Source organism: Castanea sativa, chromosome 7 (assembly GCF_040712315.1).
Source record: "Castanea sativa cultivar Marrone di Chiusa Pesio chromosome 7, ASM4071231v1".
In the NCBI taxonomy this organism is placed as follows: Eukaryota; Viridiplantae; Streptophyta; class Magnoliopsida; order Fagales; family Fagaceae; genus Castanea; species Castanea sativa.
Genome location: NC_134019.1, coordinates 34,957,872 through 34,985,799, shown reverse-complemented (window position 1 = coordinate 34,985,799; position 27,928 = coordinate 34,957,872). Strand labels below are relative to the sequence as shown.

General features: G+C 36.4%; 2 protein-coding genes across 3 annotated transcripts; one reads left to right on the top strand and one right to left on the bottom strand.

The window, feature by feature from the left end:
* Positions 1-4,229: 4,229 nt before the first annotated feature.
* Positions 4,230-7,902, bottom strand: LOC142642952 (4-hydroxy-3-methylbut-2-enyl diphosphate reductase, chloroplastic-like). Its single transcript, XM_075817416.1, has 10 exons — positions 7,495-7,902; positions 6,746-6,942; positions 6,190-6,369; positions 5,958-6,089; positions 5,757-5,831; positions 5,561-5,666; positions 5,354-5,448; positions 4,815-5,000; positions 4,595-4,681; positions 4,230-4,442 (listed from the first exon to the last, which is right to left on the bottom strand). Exons 1-10 carry the CDS (start codon positions 7,775-7,777, stop codon positions 4,377-4,379), a joined length of 1,407 nt encoding a protein of 468 aa, XP_075673531.1. The 5' UTR covers positions 7,778-7,902; the 3' UTR covers positions 4,230-4,376.
* Positions 7,903-17,571: 9,669 nt separating this feature from the next.
* LOC142643636 (protein TIC 62, chloroplastic) lies at positions 17,572-27,079 on the top strand. 2 transcript variants are annotated; one of them, XM_075818335.1, is made up of 14 exons: positions 17,584-17,888; positions 18,885-19,002; positions 19,098-19,170; positions 19,255-19,306; positions 19,452-19,628; positions 20,734-20,815; positions 20,933-21,005; positions 21,094-21,204; positions 22,809-22,961; positions 23,550-23,683; positions 24,578-24,781; positions 26,074-26,271; positions 26,637-26,720; positions 26,828-27,079. In XM_075818335.1, exons 1-13 carry the CDS (start codon positions 17,714-17,716, stop codon positions 26,689-26,691), a joined length of 1,605 nt encoding a protein of 534 aa, XP_075674450.1. In that variant the 5' UTR covers positions 17,584-17,713; the 3' UTR covers positions 26,692-26,720; positions 26,828-27,079. The 2 variants fall into 2 exon arrangements, with proteins under 2 accessions (XP_075674451.1, XP_075674450.1); XM_075818336.1 differs by lacking the exons at positions 24,578-24,781; positions 26,074-26,271; positions 26,637-26,720; positions 26,828-27,079 and adding an exon at positions 24,050-24,263 and having other exon boundaries at positions 17,572-17,888.
* Positions 27,080-27,928: the final 849 nt, after the last annotated feature.

Genomic DNA, 27,928 nt, shown 5'->3' with positions numbered 1-27,928 from the left:
ATGAGCCAGTCCTGCCCGACGCAGCAAAGATAACGTTGATCATTCCCAAAGGAGGCTGAGATGAGTTATTCCTCTGATTATTCGAGCTAGACTGACTGCCCTGCCTGCTAGGTTGGTACAGGTACTGCTTTAACTTTCCTTCGCTAACAAGCTGCTCCAAGTGATTCCAGAGAGTCCGACAGCTCTCGGTAGTATGACCCACGTCTTGATGGTACTGACAAAAGAGATTTTGATTCCTCTTGGCAGGATCCCCCGCCATCTTACTGGGCCATCTGAAGTAGGGTTCCTTACGGACCTTCTCGAGAAGCTGGTGCACCGGCTCTTAGAATACAGTATTAACTGTCTGAGGTGCCACCGAGCCAGACTGACCGGAGTAATCTCTTCTCGGCTTGTTGTTGTGATACCTGTCCGACCTGAAATCCCTTCTCTCCTGCGGGATAACCTTTGCCTTACCCTTTCCCTACTGTTGGTCTTCCTCGACCCTTTTATATTCGTCAATACGGTCCATGAGGCGACGTACACTCCGTACGGGTTTTTTGGTTAAGGACTTCCTCAAGTCATGATCAGTTAGAAGGCCCACCTTAAAAGTATTGATCGCCACCTCATCAAAATCACCATCTATCTCATTAAACATCTCCCAATACCTGTCGGAGTATGCTTTCAACGTCTCGCCCTCCTTCATAGCCATAGACAACACTGAGTCCAACGGTCGAGGAACTTTGCTGCATGTAATAAACCTTGACGCAAATGCTCTGGTCAGTTCCCCGAACGAACTTATAGACCCTGATTTGAGACCGTTGAACCACCTCATAGCAACAGGTCCTAAGCTAGAAGGGAAGACTTTGCACATCAAGGTCTCATTGTGAGAATGCACAGCCATTCTCTGGTTAAAGTGGCTCACATGTTCTACCGGTTCAGTCCGGCCGTTATAAATGGTGAAAGTGGGCTGGGTGAACCTCTTGGGGAGCCTCCCATTCTCAATCCTGCACGAGAATGGCGATTTAGAGAGCTGGTGCAACGCCCGGCTCATGGCATCGTTCCCTAAGCCCCTGGAGGGGAGCTTCCTGCTCCTGCGACCCGATAGGCTATCCTCTTCGCAAGAGGATGTTCTGCTGGGGGGCGACCATGACCTCTAACTGTAACTACTTCCCCGGGATTTCCCGGAAGAGGTACTGGATGAGGGTGAGGCACGCCTCCACCTAACGCGACGCAGCTTCTTCTTAAGGTGATCAATCTCCTTCTGCATGGCTTTAGCACCATCTTCATGGGCGGTACTGGCCCCTCCACTGTGAGTATGACTTGCTCTAGGATACTCGGTCTGAACGCTACCCTCTTGATCCCTCCGGTACTCAAGACACTCGAAAAGATTCTTAGGTTGTGATCCCTGAGATTCTGCATGGTGTGAGCCTAAGCCTGCCATGGTGTTCAAGTTCTCCCACCCTAGATTTCCACAGACGGCGCCAATTGTAAGTGCACAATTGCACCTGGACCCAAAAATATACGTGGGCTCAGGCCCAATGAGCCTTAAACAATTCAATTTGTAGAGTGTGAGTTCGCAATCTAATTCGATGGTGCTCGAAACTTGATGAACGGGCCAAAATATTACAATATTTATAAACAATGGACAAATAGAGAAAAATGAACCTCCTCGGACGTAGGCCGAGGACCCTCTGTATATTACTCCTCTTTTTTTCTTATAAAGGTTACAGCCTCTAGTCCTTCTTCAGTTCTTTTTTTTTTAACCAAAAAACCCCCCTCTCTGCTACCCCATTTTTCCCTTATATACTTCCTTTCCTTCTCCCTTTATCCACGTGTCCCCCAAAATTTTCTTCTACCACCTTCTTGAAATATTTAAATACTAGCCAAAAGGCTGAACTCCACTGTTCAAAGGTCACTTCCCCATTAATGCGGCCAGGGAGGTAGGTGCAGGGTCTTTAATGTGGAGGCAACAACCTTTTCCCGAGATATTTCTCTTACAACGAAATGTCTAGAGGGTATTTGGACTCCCTCTGTAACCTACAGTCTTTCCAGAACTCTGCCCTGATCTTTCTAGTGAACCTCCAAGTAGTCACTGGTCTGTCCGAGGAGTGACTCTTCCTCGGATGAATCCTCGGGCCCTCGGCTTGTAAGCCAACTCATGGCCCTAAAGGCCTTTAGTCAAGAACGAACTAGCGCCCATTGATAAAGCTCAAAGCCCAAATACCCACTTAGGTTCTTTCACTCCCCACAGTCTCTATCTATATAAAATAATAATTTAAAAAAAAAAAAAAACAACAACAACAACAACTACTACTACTACTACTACTATAAGGTTGTTACCCGATTGACACTGCGAGATCTATAACATCAATGACAGCAATACAATGAAAAGTAAAAAGGTTGCTAATCTAAGGATACATTGTTGTCCATTAGAAGTTGAAAGTAACCTAAACAACTATCATCAAGAGCAGAGAAAAATTGTTGATGAATGATGTCATAAAAGTAAGTGCCGAATTGGACAACCCATAAATAAAGATCGACAATTACTGTCCATAAATCCAAGCACCCATGGCCCACCAAGACCCTCCAAAAACCCAACAACCCATCCACAACAAATAACCCAAACAACACCTAGAAGACAAACCATATGCTCCTTTTTGTACCAAACATATAACAAAAAGTAACATATATATCTCCATAAAGGAAATCATAATAGAGAAAGTCACCAATTATAGATCTACATTATAGGTAGATAGAAAACCAAAGATTCCAAAGTATAAGTTAACAACACTGCATAGGATAGGAGATGCATATTCGGTAGCAATACTATAGTAGACTAAACCCAATGGGTTGATCATCAAAAAAAAAAACCAATGGGCTCCTCATTTAACAATTTTAGGGCCTCTCGTTCAAAAAATAGGGATCTTTGTCTTTGAAAATAATTGTCGATTATATCTAGTGATTAATTAATAGTTTTGAATCCAAAGGGAGACAGAACCAATAAAATAATCCTCTAATTTATTTAACAATTTGATAATTAAAAATATACAATATTATGGACAGACAAATGTCATCTCCATAGAAGTAATTAACAGCTTGGGAGATACAAAAAATGTTCAAAACATCTTATAGACCTTTGCAACATGAGGTGAAGGGTGTTTGCCAGCAACACATAAGTTGTCCAGACCGAAATGAACCGAATGAACCGAAGTGAATTGAAATAGATCAAAGTGAACCGGTGATTACATCAATATTATATCCCTAAAAGTCTAGGGAAACACTCTTAAGGCACATTTTGCCATAAATAATAAAGAAATCAAGTAGTAATTCAATTAATTTTCACGAGTAACAATGAGTAAGTAATAGAATTCAATCTTGACAAATGTATAAGTTCTATCAAAATGTGCGGTAAGATAGACTCATTCCTATATTCCTGCACGCACGTGAAAGTGCACTAACATCCCCAGAAAAATTACATCACTTTCTATCATATGTGGGCCAATAATTATGTAGACCAAAGAAATTAAAGTCAGGACACCATTATTGACTGATTTTCAAGGATTTGGTTATTTTCAACTACTTCGCCATACTTTCATGAGTCCGGTTAATGTGTGCTTAAGCACACATTAAACCATCTATTTTTAGAAATATTTTCTCGACAATTGAAAAAGCTATTAATATTTTTCAATTTTCAAGAAAATATTTTAAAAAATAATTAATTATTATGTGCTCTTAAAGCACACATTAACAAAATCCTAGTATAATTTGATCTCTCTCTTCATTGAGATGTTTCTCGTGGACAGCTGTATCTTGGCTAGATTGCTAGAACTCTAGTTTTCGTACATTTTTTTTGGAAAAGTTCAATTGATCTGAAAGCAACTTGGACATATTGTTTACACGAAGTGAAAGTAGGCAAATTGAACAGAAGTTTCGAGCAGACCAAGAAGCAGACTTCACTGTCAAAACAGATGACAAATTCACCAATGCCCTACACTCCATTCCAGTAAACGTCTTCAAAGAATCAACTTGAAAACATAATTACCTCTAGATATCATGTACACAAGTGATGCAAGAGGCTTTTTTCACAACTTATTTTGCAAGTTGCTGAGGTGAGTATTACAAAATCATTTTTACATGGCTCACCACTGACTGACATCATGTTTATTGTGCACCAATCACAACATACCTCCTTAGTAGTTTTGAAAATTTTTGGGTCACTAAGCATATTAATAAAGAAATTCAAAACATGATAGCCACAATAACCATAACTTTCAATACAACATAAAAATTTGATGGTACATTGGGACTGCATAACATAGGTTCTTCAATTATACTCCTGTTTAGTTGTATGGTTACACTGATGCTCTGGCAAATGTATACATCTGAAGCTAAACTGATTACACAAGTTGCAAGGCCTCTTCACGTTTGATGTCAAACACTTTGATAAGGGCATCCTCAACAACCTAGTTAAGATCCAAAAGGACATTATTATATCACTTCTATAGCCAATATCATTAAAAATTCAGCATGGCATATAATGGCTGGGAGTTACCCTAGCCTATAACAAAGGATTGCCATGGTAAAAAAAAACATTCTTCTACTGTAATAAAATTACCTTATCTGGAGTAGAGGCACCAGATGTTACACCAATTGTTATGGGACCCTCTGGTAGAAAGTTTTCTTTCTCAACCAACTCCCCATGCTATTGCAAAGTCACATTGAAATAATTCAAAGACGAGTATTTAGAGAAAAGGAGGGGGGGAGAGAGAGAATGGGAAAAAGATTTGAAATTTAATATCAATTGAAACATTCGAACTCTATGCATTCATACTCACATTCAGCTTATATGCAATTTTGTTGCCAGGACCTATTCTCTTCTCACTGTCAATCCAGTATGAGGGGATTCCACGTTCTTCTGCAATCTCTTGTAGGTGCGAGGTGTTGCTTGAGTTCCACCCACCAATCACCAACATTAGATCTAACTTTTCCTCTACCAGCTTGTACATTGCATCTTGGCGCTCCTGACAACGAAAAAAATTACTAAATTAGTTGAAGTCCACCTGAAAAATCAGAAAGCCTGGGCATAAACATATTGGGTGGCAGCTGTCTCAAGGCAGATTAGCTTTTGGCTAAAATGCAAGTTGGTTACACTACACAAGGGCATATGTGTGGGTACATGAAGGGCTGCTAATGGGTGTTAGGAGAATATCTTCTCTCTTCCTTGATTGTATTTTAGTACAGCCAACAAGGAGGATAAGGTGAAGATGGTGATCATACGAAGAAAGATTACATATTCTTAAAATTGTTGAACACAAGATTTTAATATAATTTTAATGGAAAAGCAATACCATGCACCAAGAAAGGAGAAAATTACTTGAGTAGCATCACAAATGGTATTGAAGCTTAAGAAGTGCTCATTAACATTTTCCACTCCATACTTGCGCATCATTGTCCTTTCTACTAATTTACCTGTCAAATGATTTTTTTCCTCTTTTTTGGTAAGTGAAAACTATATAAAAATATCACAAATAACAACTTCTTGTAAAAATAGAAACTGAAGTAGTTTAAGTGCATAACTAACCAATCTCTTCTGTTTCTCCCTTGAGCATTGTTGTCTGATTTGCAATGCCAAGCTTTACCAGGTCACTATCTGGATCAAACTCCTTTGAAACTGCATATTTAAATTTCTGCAGGCAAGCCAATGATTATCACTAAAACCTTGCATTATACCAAAAGTAGTTGACATTAAAGCTCAAATCAGAAACAAAAATCTTTACCTCTAGAAATTCCTCTTTGGTTGAGCTAGATCCATTAAGTTCACCCCCAAGAATGTAGTCACACACATACATTGCCTGCATTCATTAAAAAGTTCATAGTAAAAGCATATTTCTTGAACAAAAATGTATGTACAGTTCTACACCAAAAACAATGAAATATAATAAAACAGAGTAGAATTATTATCTGCATCTTGGACATACCTCTGTCATATTCTTGACAATAATATACTTCCCAGCAAAAGATGCAGTTGCTACTGTTTCCTCATGAGCATATTTACCATGAATGATTGAGGTGTAATCTCCTTTCTTGTGCTTCTCAACAGTATTCCAGACCTACACACAAATTTATTAAGTATCATCTGAATATAAAAAGGAATACTATTTTTTAAAAAAAATGCATGACAAAACAGAGGCCAATATCTGCAAAAGGTACCTTAGACACCCATGGGCAAGTTGTATCAACAATTTGTACATTTTTGTCACTCAAAGTCAACATCTCATCCACTGCAGCTCCAAAAGCAGGCAAAATAACAACATCACCCTTATCAACAACTTCAAATTGCTTCTTCCCTTCCTCAAGGGGAATATTCTGCACTTCCATCTCCTCCAAACGCTGTGATAAAGATTTAAAACTTCATTAGCAAAATTAGTTAAAACCAAATATAGAACAAATACCATATAAACCGATGACGAACTTCTCACAACATATTACACAATATCCAAACTTAAGGAAATTCCCTGAAGTACCTAGAGAAAGGACTATTTTCTTAAAAAGTCTCTTATTATGCAGTCAGTAAAGTAGTAAACTCATGACTAACATAATTATCAGCTATATATAAAACACCAGTAGTTTCAAAAGGCATATAACCACAGTTGACTACTTCTATTTGTCTCAAAATTCAGCACCAGAAAACAGCAACAAGAAACTAAAACTTGGCAAGTCCCTTCCAAATTCAAGCATATGAAGGTCAACTATAAAATTGAAAGACCTTATTAACAGTTGGGTTGTGAATAATGTCATTGGTGATCCAAATCCTCTCATCCGGAAACTGTTTCCTCGCCTCATAAGCAATCTGAACAGCCCGCTCAACACCCCAGCAAAAGCCATACGCTTCCGCCAATTTCACAGTAACATTTCCCCATTTATACTCGTACCCATTCTCCTTCAAAGTCTTTATGATGTCACCTGAAATTTCCCACACAAAAATATTAGCACACAAACCAAAACTCCCCAATCAAAGCACCAAAAAAGTAACACGAGGAAAATGCTAAAGTTACTACTATGATCAGTGCCACATCACAGCACAATAAATATTACTTTTTTTGTGTGTGTTTAAAGTTAGGAAATCATAAATTCACAGCATCATTTCTCAATGAATGAAATCATAAATTCCCTCCTTAAAGCTCATGATTATATAAAATTTAAGCACAAAGTGATAGCTATTAAAAATTTAAACTTTAATTCAATCCCATGTAGATTTTACAGCTATCAATGAAATTCGTGCTTATTATAATGAAATTTAAGCTCCATATAAGTAAAAATTCGCGCTTGAAATAACTAACTTTCTTTCTGAATCATTTTCACCAATCAGAAACACAACTTAACAAAAATAAATAAAAAGTTCCCATTTTTAGAAATTTCTTGATTGTTTTCTCGGGAACCAAACGGAGGCCAAAATTAGAAATTTAGCTCAATTTGATATGAACTTTAGACTGAGAGAGAGAGAGTGAGACTCACTGGTGTATTCGCGGTTCATGAGCTCGAGAGTCTCTTCCTTGTGACCGAACCCTTTCCGATTATAGTTCTTGCTCCTCGTCAAGTTCTTCCTGAACACCTTCGCGTCGAAATCGGAGTCCACGGCCACCGACGCCGACGCCGACGAAGACGAAGAAGAATCATCGGCGGTGCACTTAACGGAGAGCGGCTTTCTGCAACGGAGAGCCGCGGGTCCGGCGAAACTTTCCGGCGAGAAAAGGTCTGTGCGAGTGGGAATTCGACACAGTTGCAGAGAAATCGCCATGGTAGAGAGAGAGAGAGAAAGAAGGGTGCGCACGATAGCAGGGTGATTGATTTTAGGTACGCATTTTCGTTTTCTATTTTATCCACAGCCACAACTTTCTCAAAGTACCCAATTAAACTCGTGTTTCATGGCATTTTAACAGAATTTTCGTGGTGTTTTTTAAATGCGTTTTTTTACATTTTGTGTGTCTCGTGTTTTTCGTGTTTTCTGTGTGTTTTGGCTTTTTGTGGGGTTTATGATTCCTAATCAATCGATCACAACATTTGGGTATTTGGTGAAATTACGATTGAGTAGTATCGGTTCTTATAATTTTTTCACAATAAATTATAGAATGTGGACATGTTTGGTACATATGTTTAAAGAACTAAAAACTGTTTTTAAAGAACATTACATATATTTCTACACATTTTTTCACCCACATATATTTCCAAAAAAAACTGAAAACTGTTTTTTAAATATACATACCAAACGGGCGCTAAGTTGTTACAGATTCAGAACAATCTAAATTACATTTTTTTTTAACCGATAACAATTAATAATAATCTATAATAATCTGTTATTTAAAATTTATTGTACAAATATTATAAGATTTGTTGTGCCAATGTTATAATTAGAGCATTTCTCCTGCACTGTAGGGCATGTTTTTTTCATGATTATTTGTTTAGACTTTTTGCCAAGATTACTACAAATGTTAGGATTTTGTCTTTGCTAGGGGGGCAAAAGAAGATTTTTGTGGCAAAATATTGTTTATAGGTTTTTTTGTTTGACTCATGACTAATACTGATGTTATTCGGTGGAACTTAGGAAAGAGAAATAGTTTGGTAAAACTATTGTTGGAATTAAGGAGGTTTTTTTTTTTTTTATCTGAACTTAAAGAAGAAGAAAAAAGGTTTTGGTGTAGACTCGTGGAACTCACATTACATAACGGTAAAAATAATTCGATTAAGGAGTGATTAAGCATAAGAAAAAATTTGACACTGTAATTCAACATTTTGAATGCGGAATTGACAATATAATTTGGTATTGAAAATGCCAAATTGCAGCAGTTGCCACATGTCTATTACCCTGCCTGAAATTAAACTTGTGAAGGAAAGATAGTTAGATAAAAAAGGGAAAAAAAATCATTAAAAAAAATAGGTGAAGGAGGTCTGCACTAGTCGGTTACAAACTAGCTAGAAGCCTAAAACTAGAAGCCTGATGGAAATAAATATGTGGATGAGGTCTTCTGATCTAATTAAAAAAGATATGTATTAAACTGTGTACATGACTGTCTAAGCTACAAGTAATTTACAAAATACTTTAGATTAGAAATGCTTAAGCTACATGTAGTTTTGTATATAACATTTAGTTAGCATTTAGTTAGTTTTTCTGTTTTGACACCTGTAATTAGTTAGATCAGAACATTACCTACAGCTGTTGTATTTTCCCACCTCTGATCCTAATATATAAAGGCAGAGCATCAGATATTTTATATATACAAGAAGAATACAATTCTCTCATATTTTTCTCTCTCGTTCTTTGGTTGCTTTCTCCATTGATGAACTGTATGAGAGCTTGGATTCTAACATGGTATCAGAGCAGAGCTGTTTCAGAGTCTTCATTCTTGGTACACTCTAGCTCAATTCTTTGTCTTCTTTGTGCATTGTTGCAAATCAAGTAGAAATTTTCTTTGTATTTTTCTCTTGATTCACGCACAATTTTTTTTTCTCCTCTATTCTGATTTTCTTTGCAATTCTAAGCAAACTAAATTCAGAATTTAGGGTTTTAGAAATTGAATTTCACATTGGATCTTGATTTGTTCATTGAAATTCATTTCTCAATTCTTGTAACAGAATCTTAGGGTTTCTGTTTCTCAATTCTTGTAATAGAACCTTAAGTTTTCCTGTGATTGAATTCATTGTCTACATCCTCAACTCTTCAGAGATTTAGACACGATTCTGAAATTCTGGTTTAAAGTTCTTCTTTTTGGGCTGTAGTTCATTGATTCTTGGTGTCTCTGGTTTAAAGTTCATCCTTTTAGGCTGTAGTTCTTCGATTCTTGGTCTCTGATTTGAAGAAATGAGTGATAGTACTTCAAGTACCTCTGTTCCAACAATTCAGCCATGGCAAAATTCTGCTAGTCCATAATACTTGTCCAATAATGACAATCCTGGTGTATCACTAGTTGTACAAGCTCTCATTGAAGAGAACTACAACACCTGGAGTAGGGCTGTTCTCATAGCTTTGGATGCTAAGTCTAAACTGGGATTCATTGATGGATCTTTGTTGAAGCCTCAATCTGTGGATCATCCTCTCTACACTGCTTGGTGCAAATGCAACATCACTGTACTAGCCTAGTTGTTCAATTCTGTATCCAAGGATCTTCAACCTAGTGTGGTTTATTTCAAGACAGCTAGGGATTTTTGGTTGGACTTACAACATAGATTCTCTCAAGGCAATGGACCACGCATTTTTGAGTTAAGGCAAGAAATTAGCTCTTTAGCACAAGAGGATTTGAGCATCAACAGCTACTACACCAAGTTTAAGTCATTGTGGCAAGAACTTTCAGATTATAGAACTTGTTCTTGTGGACATCAAGCAGAAGATTGTGTTATGTCTTTCTTGATGGGCCTCAATGAAACTTATACCACAGTTAGAGGGCAGATTCTACTAATGGATCCTATTCCTTCTTTGGGCAAGGTATTTTCTCTCTTACTTCAACATGAGAAGCAAAGAAATGTTGGAAAGAAGCATACCATTGAGTCTTCTGCTCTAGCAGTTAGGGCTAATGGTTCTAGCAAGACATTCAACAAAGCTAAGTCTGGCAGACCACAATGTACCCATTGTGGTGTTTTGGGCCATGTTGCTGATAAGTGTTATAAGCTTCACGGGTACCCTCCTAGTAATAAGTTCAAGAACAAAGGTTCACATGCTACTCCTTTTGCTAATAATGTTGTAGCAACTGATGCTTCTCTTGATGAAAGTGTGAACTTGACCCAATCTGAGTATCAACAATTGCTTGGGTTGTTGAATTCCCATAGTCACATTGGTACACAGGCACCACCAGAAGGAAGTTCTGACACACACCAAGTTGCCAATATCATCACTCAGCCGACCATTGGTCTTCAGGAACATGAGGTTTTAGGTATTTGGTCAGGTCTTTCCTCAGACTATTCTGTTTTTTCTTCTAGCGCAGTCACAACCCACATTAGTTCTAGTGATTGGATTTTGGATAATGGTGCAACAGACCATATGATTCACTCTACACATTTTTTTACTTCCATCACCTCCATTGTACAAATCTCTGTTAGGTTGCCTAATGGTGATATGGATAAAGTTTCACACATTGGGACTGTCCAAGTTTCTCTTACTTTGTTGTTAGAAAATGTGCTTTGCATCCCTAGTTTCTCTTTCAATTTAATCTCCATTAGTAAACTGACCCAGTCTTCTTCCTGTTGTTGCATCTTTCTTTCACAATTTTGTTTTATTCAGGACTTGCAGCTTTGGAAGATGATTGGGTTGGGTAAGAAGGAAGGTGGACTCTACACATTGCAAAGCCAATCTACTGCTTCACTGCCTGCATCTGTTTCTGCTGTCCTTGCTAAACTGTCTAGGTTTTCTTCTTTCTGTTTCAATTCTTGTACATCTGCTGTTGACAAGACTAGTTTATGGCATTGTAGGTTAGGTCATCCTTCTCCACAAAGATTAGTCTTGTTGCAATCTCTTGTACCAAATGTCATTACTTGCAATATTAATAAAACTTTTGATTGTTCTATTTGTCCTCTAGCCAAGCAGAAAAGGTTGCCTTTTCCTACATCTACTTCTTCTTCTCCTTTTTGTTTTGATTTGATTCATGCTGACATTTGGGGTCCTTATTCTACACCTTCTTTAAATGGGTCTAAGTATTTCCTTACTTTAATGGATGATCATAGTAGATGTACTTGGGTCTACTTAATGAAACAAAAATCTGAGACTTCATGCTTAATTCAGACCTTTTATAATATGATTTTTACACAATTTCATGTTCCTATTAAAATCTTCAGAATTGATAATGGACCTGAATTTGCTCTAAACTCTTTTTATGCTTCCAAAGGAATTATACATCGGCTTAGTTGTGTGGAAACACCACAACAAAACTCAGTAGTTGAAAGAAAGCATCAACATCTCCTTGTTGTTGCTAGAGCTTTGAGATTTCAAGCTAACCTTCCTTTGAAGTTTTGGGGTGATTGTGTTCTTACTGCAACTTACCTAATTAATAGAATTCCTAGTCCTCTTTTGCATGATCTCACACCTTTTCAAATGTTATTAGGTAAGACTCCTTCTTATGATCATCTTAGGTCTTTTGGCTGTCTTTGTTATGCTTCTACCTTGGCTAGAGATAGGTCCAAATTTGATCCTAGAGCCAAGGCTTGTATTTTCCTTGGTTATCCATTTGGTATTAAAGGCTACAAGCTTTATGATTTGGCTTCTAGGACATGTTTTGTCTCTAGGGATGTTGTCTTCAAAGAGTCTTGTTTTCCGTTTAAATATTGGCCTAATAAATCCACTCCTATTCCTTCTTTCTCATCTTCTGATTCTTTGTTTCCACCTTAACCTGTTCTGCCTGAATCCATTTCCTCACCTGTTTCTGTAGAATTCACTCCAGCCTTTACCACAGATATTTCCACTCCTCCTGATGAATTCCCAGACCTGGTGCCTCTTTCTTATGACTTAGAGCAGTCTCATTCTGCCCCTGATTTACCTTTGATTCCTAATTCTATCTCTCCACCATCACCTCAACCTCTCAGAAAATCCTCTAGACCTCACAAAGCACCCTCTTATCTTCTTGACTATCATTGTAACTTGGCTTCTTCACATGTGTTGGCTTCAGCTTCCATTACTCAGTCTCATGATTCCAGTGCTTCCACCAATTCAAGTATTCTCTACCCAATTTCCTCTACTTTATCTTATGATAGACTTTCTACTTGTTATAGGGCTTTTGCCATTTCCCTTTTTGTTTCTTAGGAGTCTGGTTCTTATGCTGAAGCCATCTTGGATCCTAGATGGCAAGAGGCAATGCAAGCTGAGTTTGATGCTCTTAAAGCTAATAATACTTGGGTTATGTGTTCCCTTCCTCCTAGAAAGGTTCCTATAGGGTGTAAATGGGTTTACAAAGCTAAGTTAAAGGTTGATGGCTCTGTGGAGAGGTATAAGGCTCGTTTGGTGGCTAAGGGATTTACCCAAACTGAGGGTATTGATTTTTTTGAGACTTTTTCCCCTGTGGTTAAGTTTGTTACTGTCTGGACCTTACTTGCTCTTGCTACTGTTTCTGGATGGCATTTGACACAACTTGATGTCAATAATGCCTTTCTACATGGGGATCTTCATGAGGAGGTATACATGCATCCCCCACCTGGGTTTGGCAGCAAGGGGGAGGTTTGTAAATTGCTTAAGTCATTGTATGGACTCAAACAAGCAAGCAGACAATGGTTTGCTAAATTTTCTACCACAATTGTTGATCATGGGTTTGTACAATCCAAATCTGATTATTCAGTCTTCACCAGAGTTAAAGGATGTTCCATTATTATCATTTTGGTATATGTTGATGACATCTTAATTGCAAGCAATGATGTGGATGCAGTGAATTCTTTCAAACAGTTTTTGGATAGTAAGTTCAAACTTAAGGATCTTGGTACATTGAAGTACTTTCTTAGGCTTGAAGTGGCTAGAACTACCAAAGGTATATCTTTATGTCAAAGGAAATATACCTTGGATCTTCTTACTGATACAGGTTTGTTGGCAAGTAAACCTACAAGCACACCTATGGAACCATCTGCAAAATTCAGCAACTCTATTAGTGAACCAGTTTCAGATGTGTCCCAGTATAGAAGATTAATTGGGAAACTTCTTTACTTAACCTTGACCAGACCTGACATATGTTATTCAGTGCATAAATTGAGTCAATTTCTTAGCTCTCCCAAGGTTCCTCACTTACAAGCAGCTTATAGAATCATCAAGTATTTGAAGAAAACACCAGGGTAGGGTCTGTTCCTTTCTGCAGCTTCAAATTTGCAACTGAAGGCTTATTGTGATGCTGACTGGGCAGCTTGCATTGACACAAGAAGATCTGTCTCAGGTTTTTGTGTGTTTCTAGGGGATTCTCTCATCTCATGGAAGTGCAAGAAACAGCAAGTAGTTTCAAGGTCCTCGGCTGAGTCTGAGTGTAGGGCTATGGCCACAGTAACTAGTGAAATTGTGTGGTTACTTGCCTTATTCAAGACCTTTGGGGTGCATCATACACAAGCTGCTTACCTGTATTGTGATAGCAAGGCTGCTCTATACATTGCTGCCAACCCTGTGTACCATGAAAGAACAAAGCATGTGGAAGTGGATTGTCACTTTATTAGAGAGAAGATTCAAGCTAGTGTTATCAAGACTTTCCATATACCAACAAGGCATCAACTGGCAGACCTTTTTACTAAAGCCCTTGGACAAAGTTAGTTTTTTTATCTTCTTTCCAAGATGAACTTAATCAATATATACAGTTCATCTTGAGGGGGAATATTAAACTGTGTACATGACTGTCTAAGCTACAAGTAGTTTACAAAATACTTTAGATTAGAAATGCTTAAGCTACATGTAGTTTTGTATATAACATTTAGTTAGCATTTAGTTAATTTTTCTGTTTTGACACCTGTAATTAGTTAGATCAAAACATTACCTACATCTGTTGTATTTTCCCACCTCTGATCCTAATATATAAAGGCAGAGCATCAAATATTTTATATATACAAGAAGAATACAATTCTCTCATATTTTTCTCTCTCGTTCTTTGGTTGCTTTCACCATTGATGAACTGTATGAGAGCTTGGATTCTAACAGGTATCAAATACTAAAATATTAATACAGCAACTTTGTGGAAACTAAAAGAAACTAAGCATAACCTCTTTCGATTAAAGACAATGGGAAAGCAGCAAAACTTTAAGCTTAAAGCTTTAAACTACATAGAAGATTCCAATTTCAATTCAATTCGACCTTATACTTAAGCTTTTGTCCTTGCCTCTATCCACACACCAAAAATAAAAAATAAAAAAGGCTTCTCTGTCCGTGCCCAAAAAAAATTAATGGCACTAACAAATTGGCGGCAAGTAACGGGCACTTTATTTCGAGTAGGAGTTAAGATCCGTTTTGAAATTCATAAACTAAATTTTGATAATTAATACATTTTAAATGAATGGATAAAATTTCTAGAATGTACAATGGAGTTGGTTAATAACTCTAAAATATCCTAATATAATACTAACATGATGAATATTGAATAGAAGACATTTATATACTCATATGCTTGGGATTTTTATGGGTATAGACTATAGAGAGTCTATAGACCACAAAAAATAAAAATAAAAAAATGAGTTATTTTTTGACAATATAATAAAAAGAAAGGTAAGGCTTTCAATAGCTCATCAACGGGCCCTTTCTGACTCTCAGTCCTCCACCATGCACTTAACCAAGATGCTAATTCACAAAAAATTATACGAAATATTTGATAACCCCTCTCTTGGACATTATTTTAGCAACTCTGTTTTCTTTCTGTTTTTGTGGAAGGGAAGTGAAGAATATTTGAAGGGAGTATACCGGTTTTTTAGAACATATGCTTTTGATTATAAATATTATATTGGATGGAAAATGTTTACCTCCAAATCGATTTGGAGAAAAATTCTTCCAATCCAATAAGTGATGATTGATAAAACCATTCACATGTGCTTTTAGTGGCATTACTTAATTAATACAAGTTTGAAGGAAAACTTTCTCCTTCTTTGATATGAAAATGTGTCCTTCTTTGAGATGATGTACTTTGATTTTTCCCGATTTATCTTTGATATGAAAATGTGTCAAATGCTTATTCATTATTGATATTAGTTTATGTTTCATGTATGTCTGTTATTGTTAAATATAGGTGATTTAAGCTTTTAGCGATTCTTGTAAGCTAATTGAGCTTTTGTGTTTACTTGTTTTGTTTTTCATATGGTGCACATAATGTATTTATACATATTTTCAAGAAGGCAAGTACTGTTGTATTCTAAGTGACCGTTTGGATCCAACTTATCAGGGCTGCGTTTTGCGTTTCAGCGTTTTCAACTTTTTTTTTTTTCCCAGCTGTAGTTGTTGACCAATTCCCCCATGAACAGTGCATCCGTGCACTGTTCATGGACCCACAAATTTCACTTTTCAGCAACTTTTTCATTAAAAATAGGTCCCACGGCACTATTCACACATTTAAAAATTATTTTGCTACATATTTTCAGTTTTCAGCAATAAGTTCTATCCAAACGGACTCTAAGTGTTATCGTTAGTTCAATCCTTGTTCATTATGTGGTTTTCTTAGGATTGTTTGTAAGTGACACATCACATTTTTATTTGGTTTTTATTTGTAATTAATGTCATGTTTTAAATTGTAATTGGGTTTTGTCACAAAATGTTTGTTAGGTTTATAGGTTGGCAAATTCCACATGTAATATTGATTAAGTTTATAATTAGTTATTACACATTCAAGATTAAGGCTGCATTTTGGTTCAACTGAAAAGATTTTACGAAACCCGATCAACTTGAAATCATTTTTCTTTGATTGTAAAATAGGGCTGATTTTGGTGTAAAATAGGGCTCATTTTCCCTAATTTAATTTTCTGACTCTCACTCATTTGAACCAAAGAGAGACTTGAGTTGAGTTGAACTAGACGAAGGTGACCAATCGGACTAGTCTTTGCAACACACCCATAAGCCAATTAGACCACCATAACCTAGCCAAGTTACCTACCAATGAACCAATTGGACCACTGTGACTACCTAGCCACTAATGCCAACCACTATGACCACCCACCCAATGAGAGCTCATTGCTGTTTGATCAAACCACTGATCTGATTTTGTCATCTCTACTAGCTTGTCTCCATCACCTCCAAATTGAACCGTCAATCCTCTCTCTCTGTGGTTTCTTTGGGTTTATCTATTGGAATTTTCTATAATAATTTTTGTTTGGAAGTTGGGAAAATGTGAGAAACTAGTAGAAAATATGTTTTCTAGAGCATTTTCAAAAACACAACCAAACACTTGAAATTATTTTCCCAAGTATTTTTTCGGAATGCAACCAAACAATTGAAAATAATTTTTTTTTCAAAAACTGTTTTCACCTAAAAATATTTTACACTTGAAAAATATTTTACATCGAACCAAACACAATCTAAGTATCAAAGATGCAACTCAAAAAAAGAAGGAAATAAAGACTTTAATTGCCATTCGATCAATTCAATCGGTTGAAGCATAGTTTTTTTAGACTTTTAGTTGCACCCCAATCGATCGAAACAACATTCTTGACAATGGCTTTCTTGATTGCAAACTACTAACTCTTTATTAACACATAAGAGCTCTCTCTCTCTCTCTCTCTCTCTCTATATATATATATATAAATTTGCAACTCCCATAACCTTTCATTTTACAACACACTTTAATCCAAATAAATAACATAATTATAGGAAAATTTTAACTTTTATTTTTCAATCAATAAAATGCTCTCTCACTCACAAACACACACACACACACACATACTTTTTGTTAGATAAAAAAACTAGAATTTTTTAGTATTGAATATAAAACATGGCTCCTTTGAACCGTTCGGAGCTCAAGGTGCACTACTAGTCAGCAGTCACTCCTCATTATCGGATTGGTGTGAGCGTGGCTCCCACAAAAGAACCTCGGCCAATCAGTGAGGAACAAATTTGCTACCAAGCTAATAGTAGTTGTTAAATTTAATAGTATTACCAGAAACCGGAACAAATTTGCAATCGGCATGGCACCTTCTGTGGGACCTATCATATCCACATGGAGTGGACTGAGCGTGCCCCAACTGCCTAGCTGAAAGAGAACCAGAAGATTGATAACATAGAGTTTCTTTCTTTACAATTTCTCAAACACATTGCCTAGCAATGGAGAGTTGCTCCCTGCATTCACCAACTGTAACCACAGTTCCATCTTCCCCATCCCTAAGTGGGTTCATTGAAAAACCTTTTGTACATGGTCAGCTCATCAAATTTCCCTATTCCAAGAAATACCCACATGCCAGAAAGCTAAAATTTTTCAATGTCAGAGCTCAAGCCTCAGGTACGTTGTTATCTTCCCACACTTCTTTCACTTGTGAATTGGGTTTGTTATATCATGAACAAATGGGCTTCCTTGCCATTGAATAAGTTGTCATCATCTTTTTTTTGATGAATAATGTGGCAATCATCTCTACTTGTTTCACATCCTGCATTAGTTGCCTGTGTGTAGCACTTCTCAATCGACCCCTATAAAGTTGTTTCCTAGTGATCCAATGAGTTCTGCAGACAAATGTTCTAGATAATATAGATTATATTGGTGGACAGGTAATTTAATGACAGTTGAGCATTATGTGAAGTCATAGTACAGGGAGTGCTGACCTCTATACATTCTGCTAAGATGCAGAAGAATGGTCATATTTTTTAAATACTTTAGGGGAAGTCTCGAACTTGACTAGGTAGGGTGTTTCTATATTATGTCAATGAAGGAGGTCCGAACGTAATTCCCCTTATAAAAATAAAAAAGAAGAGAAATACACCTCATGTGGTGTAAGTAAATAAGCATATGCAATGTGCAGATACAATGATCTAGTCCATATGAAAATTGGCTCTTTGCGTGTGTGTGCGAGAAAAAATGAAAATGAATAGAAGATTTGCTTCTTTGTAACTTCTGATGATATCATTGGAAGTTTAAGCAATGGTCATCTGCAAATATGCACTGGTCAACGCACAATTATGCTTTTATGTTGCTGAACTTGATACATACTTGATATGTGTTTGTGTTGTGCATAAACACAAACTGTTAAATGAACTGACATAGTTGTAAGTGAAGCATAAGTGATGCAGATCATGCTGCTGCAAGTTCCTGTAACAATATTACTTGCAGCTATGTGACTTATGTCTTTAGTCTACATATGAAAGAGAATTATTTTGCCATTTCTTCTCTCCCCCCCCCCCCCCCCACCCCCTTTTTATCCAGGATGTGCTGATGTGCCGAAACAAAACATTATCATTTTTATGTATCATCCATTCCTATGTGTAATTCTTGTTTTTCTACAAGGCACAACAAAGGTCCAGTCAGAGGCAGTTGGAGCAGTGTCAAAGAAAGAAGATTTGAAAGATGAAAATCTTGTATTTGTTGCTGGAGCTACTGGTAGAGTTGGTTCACGAACAGTGAGGTTACTTTCTGCATCTAACTTCACTCTTAAGTAAAATTATTTGTCAACTTGATGCCTGGTATTTAAAACTATTAAGCTGTTGTAATCTTCTTCAGGGAGCTTTTGAAACTTGGGTTCCAAGTCAGAGCTGGCGTGAGGAGTGCTCAGAGAGCAGAAACTCTTGTGCAAGTACGAGTTTGATTGTTAATTACAATATTCTACTACCTTTTCTCTAAAATATATTGGTAATGAGAAAATAGTAACTTATTGCAGAGTGTTAAACAAATGAAGCTAAATGTTGAAAATGCAAGTGAAGGAACTCAGCGTAAGAAAATAAAGCTTTGAAAGTTTCACTTTGATCTCTGTGTTGTTGCTATTTACTTTTCAAAACTTGGGCAGGATATGAAATTGCCATTTAATAAGATATGCTCTTTTAGTAAATAACAGGTTGTTTTTGGTCTTTAGCCCAGCTGTAGAAAAGCTTGCACTTGTGGAATGTGACCTAGAGAAACGAGATCAGATTGGGCCTGCATTAGGCAATGCATCAGTAGTCATATGCTGCATTGGTGCCAGTGAGAAGGAGGTCTTTGATATCACTGGACCATATCGAATTGACTACCTGGCTGCCAAAAACCTTATTGATGCAGGTGAATGAAGATGCCGCTGATCATAGCTTTGCATGAGCTAAGTAGTTTGGGCTAACACCCACCATGGTTTTGCAAGATCAGGCTAAAATTTCACAATATATTATTCTGTAAGCCCTAAAAGAAATCTATGGAAATAGAAGAATTAAATGGCCTAGAAGTACTTGAATTACAGGATTTTCTATTTAATTCTTTTTAATAAATCTGATATAAAATTTTGGATTTTCTCTTGTGGAATTCTGCTACATCAGATATACTAGCAGGACTAAAAAATTGACATTTTGGCCAACTTGTGCATAATTTTCACTTGACCATTTTGGGAAAGATAACCTTGAAACCATAGTTAGTTTTAAGCTGCATGAACCGTGTATTGTTAAGCCCCAGGTCATGAATCATCACCCTCCAACTTGGCTTGGCCTTGAGATGGAATGGGCTTCTGAACTCAGGCAGGGCCGAAAAAAAAAACAGCTTATACTGTCTTCTTTTCAGGGGCGAAACCTAATTGAATTATATATGTGTTTATATATTTATATGTACTCACATATATACATCTGAATATGAATGCATGCATGTATATGGATGTGTTTGCTTAGAAGGTATTAAGTGAAAATTTCATATTTTAAAAGAAAGGACTAAACTAAATCTATAGGAAAGGTTCTTGATTCAATTTCTTTTTTGGACTTTTAAGCATGATAAGTTTTAATTAGAAATCATTATTTCATGTAAGAATATATAAAGTTTAATAAAAAAATTCTCATACAATATTGACTGCTCTAAAGATTTATGACTTTTATATAAAAATTGTCACTATAAGATATTTATCGCTTTATTCTCATTTTATAACATAATTTTAGCTTCCTCAACCTCTATTTTGAATTTAAAAGACCTGAACATTTTTTTGTTGTTTGGGGGGGGGGGGGGGGGGAGAGGGAGTTCACGCGCTCCTTCTTTGTTTTTTTGAAATCTATTATTTGGGAAGATGGGAAGGGAAATGCAGTGTCACTGTGTCAGTTGTTTTTTCATTTTGAGAATGAAAATTGATTAACCAATTATATATTCTTATAAGCTTGAAGATGCAAGAATTTTGATTACTTCTTTTACTATGCAGCAACTGTTGCCAAAGTTAAACACTTCATTTTACTTACCTCACTGGGAACAAATAAGGTTGGGTTTCCCGCTGCTATTCTGAAGTAAGTCGTCCTCATATTTTGCAGTATGTTGCTTATAGTCATTATTAACAAAGAGAATTATATATGACCCTCTTCATTAGGTTTCTTATATTGATTGTTCTTCTCTTCTGCTGGTAGTTTGTTTTGGGGAGTCCTGATTTGGAAAAGAAAGGCAGAAGAGGCACTACTAGCCAGTGGACTTCCCTACACTGTGGGTGTAAATAATATTAAGTGCAGATAAATTTGTCAAACTATGGGCGTTTTTGTTGTTCAATTACTAATTTAATAGTTTTCTTCAGATAGTGAGACCTGGAGGCATGGAGCGGCCTACTGATGCCTACAAGGAAACTCATAATATAACCCTCTCACAGGAAGATACTTTATTTGGTGGCCAGGTGTCAAACCTTCAGGTACTCTTTCTATACATTTTTTCTCAGTTTGCAATAATATTTTAGCCTTGAGCGCAACTCTTAAAATGATTTTTTTTTCTTGGATTGATAACTCGTAACATTGTTCAATTCACTCAGTATTCAACAAGTCTTCTTCTATGTGAGTGAAGAATTATTAAAAAGCTCTATGAATGTTGTCCTGCCAATAAATATTGTAAGGGCGATAGCTACGTTGACATACACTTTTACTTTTGAGGTTTGAACATTCTATACCTTAAGTGGAATCACATTGCAATGACCATTCACCTTATACACTATTAAGCTCAAATCGCAACAGACACAGCAAAAATATGGAGTAATTATAAATAGATAGAATTTTGTGATCTGGGGTTAGCAGGAGCGCATTCACACAAACAAAGGAAATAAAACAGTCACACAAGATAGCAAAATTTATCATTGTCAGCCATCTTCAAGCTTATGTCCACGGGCTACTCTTAACCAAAATCTACTATCAACGATACAGATTTCAACTGCTCTCAATCAAAACTCAAAAACAAGATCAATGATTCACCAGCCACTAGATTGATGAAGAATCTCTCCAATTCTCACAAACACAAAATAATTCACAAACATCACAAAAAGACAAACCCACAATCCCAAAGCCCCAATACACCCAATTACTCTTTCTCACACAACAAACAAACACTCAAATTACTCTTCAAGTAACCTACTTCATGTTTCTTATAAGAGTTTTCTCTTTTCCCCATGTGGGAGGACCCCCTTGTGCCAAAGCCACCAAATCCCTTGCAACAATGCCTATTTATAAGACTTCAATTCTTTTCCTTAATGGGCAAGGAATACCCAATTACTTCAACAAAACAAACTCTTTCCTTCCATATCAAGGAGAATCATATTCTTCCACACCAAGGAAAAACATTCCTTCCACGCCAAGAAATCCTAAACCAAGTCATATTAGGAATTTGAACAAATTTCTAGCATTGAAATTTATGTTTATTTATCTGAGCAGGATATAATTGAAAGTATGTCTGGTCTTTATGATGTTATTCCTTTCTTCTCTTGTTCTCTTTTTATTTTAATTTATTATTAAATATTTCTTTTGCTTAGGAATTCAAGAAAATAATTGAAATTGAAGGTTTGGGTCGTAGTATTTTTAAAATTTTCTGGGGAATATCTTGAATTAAATTTAAATGTTGATCGCCTTTTCAAATTGGGAAACTCAACTCAACTGATATTGCATGTTATGTTCATTAGGAAGAAAAATTTTCAATTATTGACAAAATGGTGAAACAGAAAGATCAAATGCTAAAGAGTCATATAATTTTTCACATACTTGGCGTCATTTCCAGACCAAAAGAACTTATTGCAAGTCTAAACCTGTGACTTTTTTTTACATTGCATCCGTTTTATGTATTCTGGATGTTCCTTCTTACTACCCATGCATGTGATATTCATATACTGCATTGATCGATCGCTCCGTACAGTGTCGTGTCATATTTTACTTGTATTTTCAATATGCAGAATTAATCATGACATCCACATCTATATTTGGTCAAAGAAACTTGTCACTTTCCCATCAACAACAAAAGCAACTTGCATTGATGCAGGTGGCAGAGCTTATGGCAGTCATGGCCAAAAACCGCAGCCTTTCATACTGCAAAGTAGTGGAGGTAATTGCAGAGACAACTGCACCATTGACTCCCATGGATGAGCTTCTTGCAAAGATACCATCTCAACGTGCTGAAATTTACTCACCAAAGGTTATTTTCTTGCCTAAGTGAGTGAAAACACTTACTGTATTCCATGGACATCAAACATGCTTGAAGGACTTAATGATTGGCTTGAGCTACTGAAGTGAAATTTCAAGCTCAACAGGACAATACTTTTTACATTTGACTGCTAAGGGTAATCTAAGCCGAATGTGTTTTATAATTTAGCATTTCTACAGTATTACTAGAATTAGATAAGTCATTAACTCTGAGGACTAAGCCGAACTTTTTTTTATGGTTTTGTCATTAGTGATATGAGAACTTTCACCTTTCTCTCTATACGAAGTCCTAACTCTAGTGCTCAAATGGTATAGACTTTCTGCTACTCTTCTTTTTCAAGCATTGCCTTTTGAACTTTTGTGAAAAGGAGAAAGTATTGAAAATCCTGAAGCAGAAATGGCTCCTGTATAAGCAGAGGAGGAGGACGAGGGGGGGGGGGTTGAATCATAGACAACCTGCCTTGACTAGAATTGTTGAAAGATCAATCAATTGATTTACCTCTCTCATTGGATAGCTCAAATGAAAACTATTGCTAAATACTTTAAGAGCCCAATGCAAAGTTTCTTCTGGTTTCATCAGGAATCAGGTGCTGCAGGTGGGCCCGGCTCATCACCATCTAAGACTGTCGAGTCCAAGGAATCAAGCACTCCCATCAAGAAAGATCCTTCTGGTGCAAAAGCATTGGCAACAGAACCACTCTCTCCTTATGTTGTGTAAGTAGATATATTTCATCCTGCTTATTGTATATGGAATATGATATAACAATAAAGATATATCAGTAAGAAAGAGTGAGTTGATCCAAGTTGAGGGAAAAAAATGTAAAGGAAGGCCAAAAATCAGATTAGTAGAAATAATAAAAAAATGACCTGTCAATTAAGGGAGTAACAAAATCACATTAGTATGTATGACTTTAGATAGAATAGAATGAAGAAAAAGAATACATATGGCATATGGCCAACCTAATTAATCTATCGAGTTCCATAGCCAACCCCACAATTTTGGGACTAAGGCTTTGTTTGTTTGTTTGTTGTTTGTTGTTAGCAACCTCTTATTTATCTTGTCTTTCCCTTTTGCCAAAGCTATGAAGACTCAAAACCACCAATGTCCCCTACACCAACCCCAAGCACTACTGCTGGTGCCACCAAACCTAGTTATGTAGATGCTAAACCAGAAGTGTCAAAGTCCACTCCTTTACCGGAACCCACAGGAATCATCATTGAAAAAGAACCTACCCAGACTGAAGTGAGGAAACCAAGGCCTTTCTCGCCTTATACATGATAAGCTCACATACTTGACATCATTTATTCTAGAACTTCTTCTTTTTCTTTGATATGTCTGTTTGACAAAAGAGATTGTTGGATGTCCCAAAAATATTTATTAGAGTCATCAAATTATGTTTTGCTGCCATTGAATATCATCTCAGAGGACTATATAGAGAATTTTCCATAGTTAAAAAGATTGAGATATCTTTGAACATCTTTTGCATTTATATTAAATGTATGTCAAACAGTGTAGAACTCTGACCACTAAATTAGTTTGTGGGTCTTAAAACACATTTCTTGTCATTGTTTTTTATTGTCTTTGTTGTTTCTGTTGTTATTTTACAGTTATGACGATCTGAAACCACCTGTATCTCCTATTCCAACTCCACCTGTTGGTCAGAAAACTATAAACATTATCAATGATGTACTTTCAAAGCCTGATACTTCAGCTACTGAAACAAGTGCAACAGGGATGAAAATTGGCACCACTGAGACAAAACCTGCCCCAGAAGAACTCCCAATTAAAAGGCCTCTTTCACCTTATGTTGCGTAAGCCATCTCTGATGCTTTCCTGTTGAATGATATATATGGGACAAATTCTTATGAGCTTATTTAATTTGATAGTTATGAGGATTTGAAGTCATAATGGTTAAATGATTAAATTCACCATCTACTAGTGATTTAAGCTTTTAGGATAAGTGGTTTTTTATCTTAGTATCAAAGAAGTGGTTCTAAGGTTGAATCTTGTCTCCACTTTACCTCTTATTTAAAAAGTTAAAAATCCCACATGTTGAACCTCACTTATTAAGGGAGAGTCCATGCCCACATATGAGAGGGAGTGTCAAAAATTAATTAATTAAAAGTTACTCTTTCCTATTAGTTTAAGTTGATTCTCAAAAAGAAAAAAAAAATTTGGTATAATTGGTAATTTATCAGACGCCACCTAGCTCTCCATCCCCAGCACAAAGTGGTCCCAAAGTAACACCTTAAGGTGCCTCAACAGCAGTACAAGTTGTTTCACCATCTACTGGAGGCAACTATGTAGCAAAGACCATTGTGACTGGTGTTGTTAAAAAGGTTCCTCCACAGAGTTCAACTTATCATGATTCACCCTACCCTGTGAAAGTCTATGATCACTGTAATTATAAAAGTAATCTGCTACTATATTCTACACTTTTAAGGATGCAGTATACAGTTTGGTAGTACAATTCTTCTACTTTAGATCTCGGCTCCTTTTGTTCAATCTATAAAGTAAAGTCCATACTTTTAAGTTCCATTACTCCTTTGTTCTTTTAAGACCATTACTTGTTAAAAATGCATGAAAGAGGATTGCAGTCTACCAACAAGACTTAGTTAAAATATTTAAAATAATAAATCCAGACTTTAAGCAAATTAGTTACAGATACTTTATGTTTTCAGATGGCTTCTTTGTGCAGCATATAGACCAAACAAGTGGTTGTGATAATCCTCAGTGATTCAAGATTAAGATGATACCTATTTGTTCCCTTCAAAACATAGGTTTTACAGAAATTTCCCCTGGTTGTATCCCCCTCCCCAAAAAAAGAGTCTTCTGCTAAATTATTTAATCTGCCTAAAGGTTGAAGTCAATATTTTGTTATCATTTCTAGGATCCTTAGTCAGTGGACAAGCTGTCAGAGTGATTAAGTTTGTGTCCAGATTTATGCTTATAATATAAATTCTGTTTTATTTTCTTATCAGCCATGATGAAAAGCCTTGAACTCTAGGCTGTGGTTTGATATAACCTTTTAGTGTTTTATTTTCCTTACATCTTACTCTTTCTTTTATGATTCCTGCACATCATGTGCACACTTTGTTTTCAGATATGATGACCTTAAGCCTCCCACATCACCGTCTCCTACTGTACCAACTGCATCACCCCTTCCAACATTGGAGGTAGATGGCCATTCCAACATGGCTAATTTGTCAATCAACAACATAGCTCAGTCTCCAATAGAAGATAAACCAAGGGAGCAACATCACACAGGACCAAATCCAAGTCCACTTTCACCTTTTACTATGTGAGTTTTACCTGGTTTTCCATCTTTTCTTTTTTCATTAGAAATTTTTCCATGAAGGTTGTGTGAGGGGAATTGATTAGACTATTCCACTCTGGAAATATTTTTCCAAAGCATAAATTAATACAAAATCCAGGATGTGATCATCCCAGTTGCACATAAAGGAATAAACTGTGTACTTAAGTCCAGATGGACCAAGTTATTGGTGTTCACCAGATAAAATTTTAGTTATTTAGATTTAGACCTATACATTTGGATGGTCTAAATTTGCTTGCTTTCAAACACAGTTCAAGTTTAGGTTGCGGTCTATTTATGCAATCAGGGGAATAGTATATTGTGAACTGATCTTTTTTCCAATAAATAACCAGGTATGATGACTTGAAGCCTCCAACTTCCCCAATCCCATCCCCAAAGAGATCTTAGAGAAATAACTGCCAATCACTTTCAACAAGGTAATGATTATAAATTTCAGAGACCCTTTTTCTATGAATTGAGTATACATCCTTTGAAGCTAAAGCCCATATCACATAAGTGACTGTGAGTACCATGACTGGAACAGAACCATTGAAGTATATCGCAATGTTGCACTGTGGAGTCTATACAGGTTTACTTGTAATTAATGAAGAGGCAAGCAACTGAGATTCCGGGAGTAGCTTCTAAGGATAATTCTTGTTTATTGCCAACATTGATCCTTACCTACAATTATTCCTTTTCTACATTTTTCTTCCTTTTCTATTCAAGATGTTAACCAGCAAGTTCAGCTTGACTTAACTGAATAATAATAATCCATGTTTCTAATAGTTTCTTTTAACATCTTTCTCTTCTTTTGTTCTGTGATACTCTGCACCTATCAAACTCCCTTGAGTTGTAAAAGATATTTAGCATGATTGATATGCAACAAACGTGGTGGTGTCGATGCTGAGACTGCCTGAGTTGGTTAGCCTAAGATTATGATTCTCTTCTCTTCCTCTTGTTCTGTGGATAATTTGCATGTTTTATTCAAATGATTCCGGGGACATTGAATTATGATATTTGTCTAGCATTCCATCTTTTTTCTTTTCTTTTCTTTTTTCTTTTTTGATAGGAGTCTAGCATTCCATCTATTAGATGGTTTGGCTCTCAATGTCCTTATATTGATGCTCTGGAGTCTAAATCTGTTGTCTCTTCTTTTGCCGTGAGTCTATTTCTAATCTGGGATTTTCTGACAATTTGATTATAGTTGGAGCAAGATATGCTTTTCTAGCTTCCTTTCATGTCTGGGAAAATATATATCCTAAAAAGGTGAAAAATGCTAGATCTCGTTACAAGCTAAATGCAAGCCTTAATCCACAATCCTTTGAATCCACCAAAAATAAACAAAAACTCAATTTTTGCTGAAAAGTTGCTGTGAAAGATCAGTTGTTCAAAGATTAAATAATGGAAAAGAGAGAAATCAACACAAAAAAATTTATGTGGTTTGACAGTGTGCCTACATCTACAAGAGCAAGCAACTAAAAACATCCACTATATGAGAAAATGACGTCACAACATTGTTTACATATAACAAAACCCTACTTGATGCAAATTCCCAAAATACCTCTATTACCTATTTGATGCAAATTCCCAAAATACTTCTATGCACCGTAATGAGAGTAACAAGAGGGGCAACTCATTCCACTCA

What these genes read in the sequence shown, in the direction of transcription:
- LOC142643636 (XM_075818335.1), top strand. Translation starts at nt 17,714, where the DNA reads ATGGAGAGTTGCTCCCTGCATTCACCAACTGTAACCACAGTTCCATCT. An exon ending in CCAGTGGACTTCCCTACACT is followed by an intron (nt 21,006 to 21,093) that starts GTGGGTGTAAAT and finishes AGTTTTCTTCAG; the next exon opens with ATAGTGAGACCTGGAGGCAT. An exon ending in CCTCTTTCACCTTATGTTGC is followed by an intron (nt 24,782 to 26,073) that starts GTAAGCCATCTC and finishes CTTTGTTTTCAG; the next exon opens with ATATGATGACCTTAAGCCTC.
- LOC142642952 (XM_075817416.1), bottom strand. Translation starts at nt 7,777, where the DNA reads ATGGCGATTTCTCTGCAACTGTGTCGAATTCCCACTCGCACAGACCTT. An exon ending in ACAACCCAACTGTTAATAAG is followed by an intron (nt 6,370 to 6,745) that starts GTCTTTCAATTT and finishes TCTTTATCACAG; the next exon opens with CGTTTGGAGGAGATGGAAGT. An exon ending in TTGTCAAGAATATGACAGAG is followed by an intron (nt 5,832 to 5,957) that starts GTATGTCCAAGA and finishes TAATGAATGCAG; the next exon opens with GCAATGTATGTGTGTGACTA.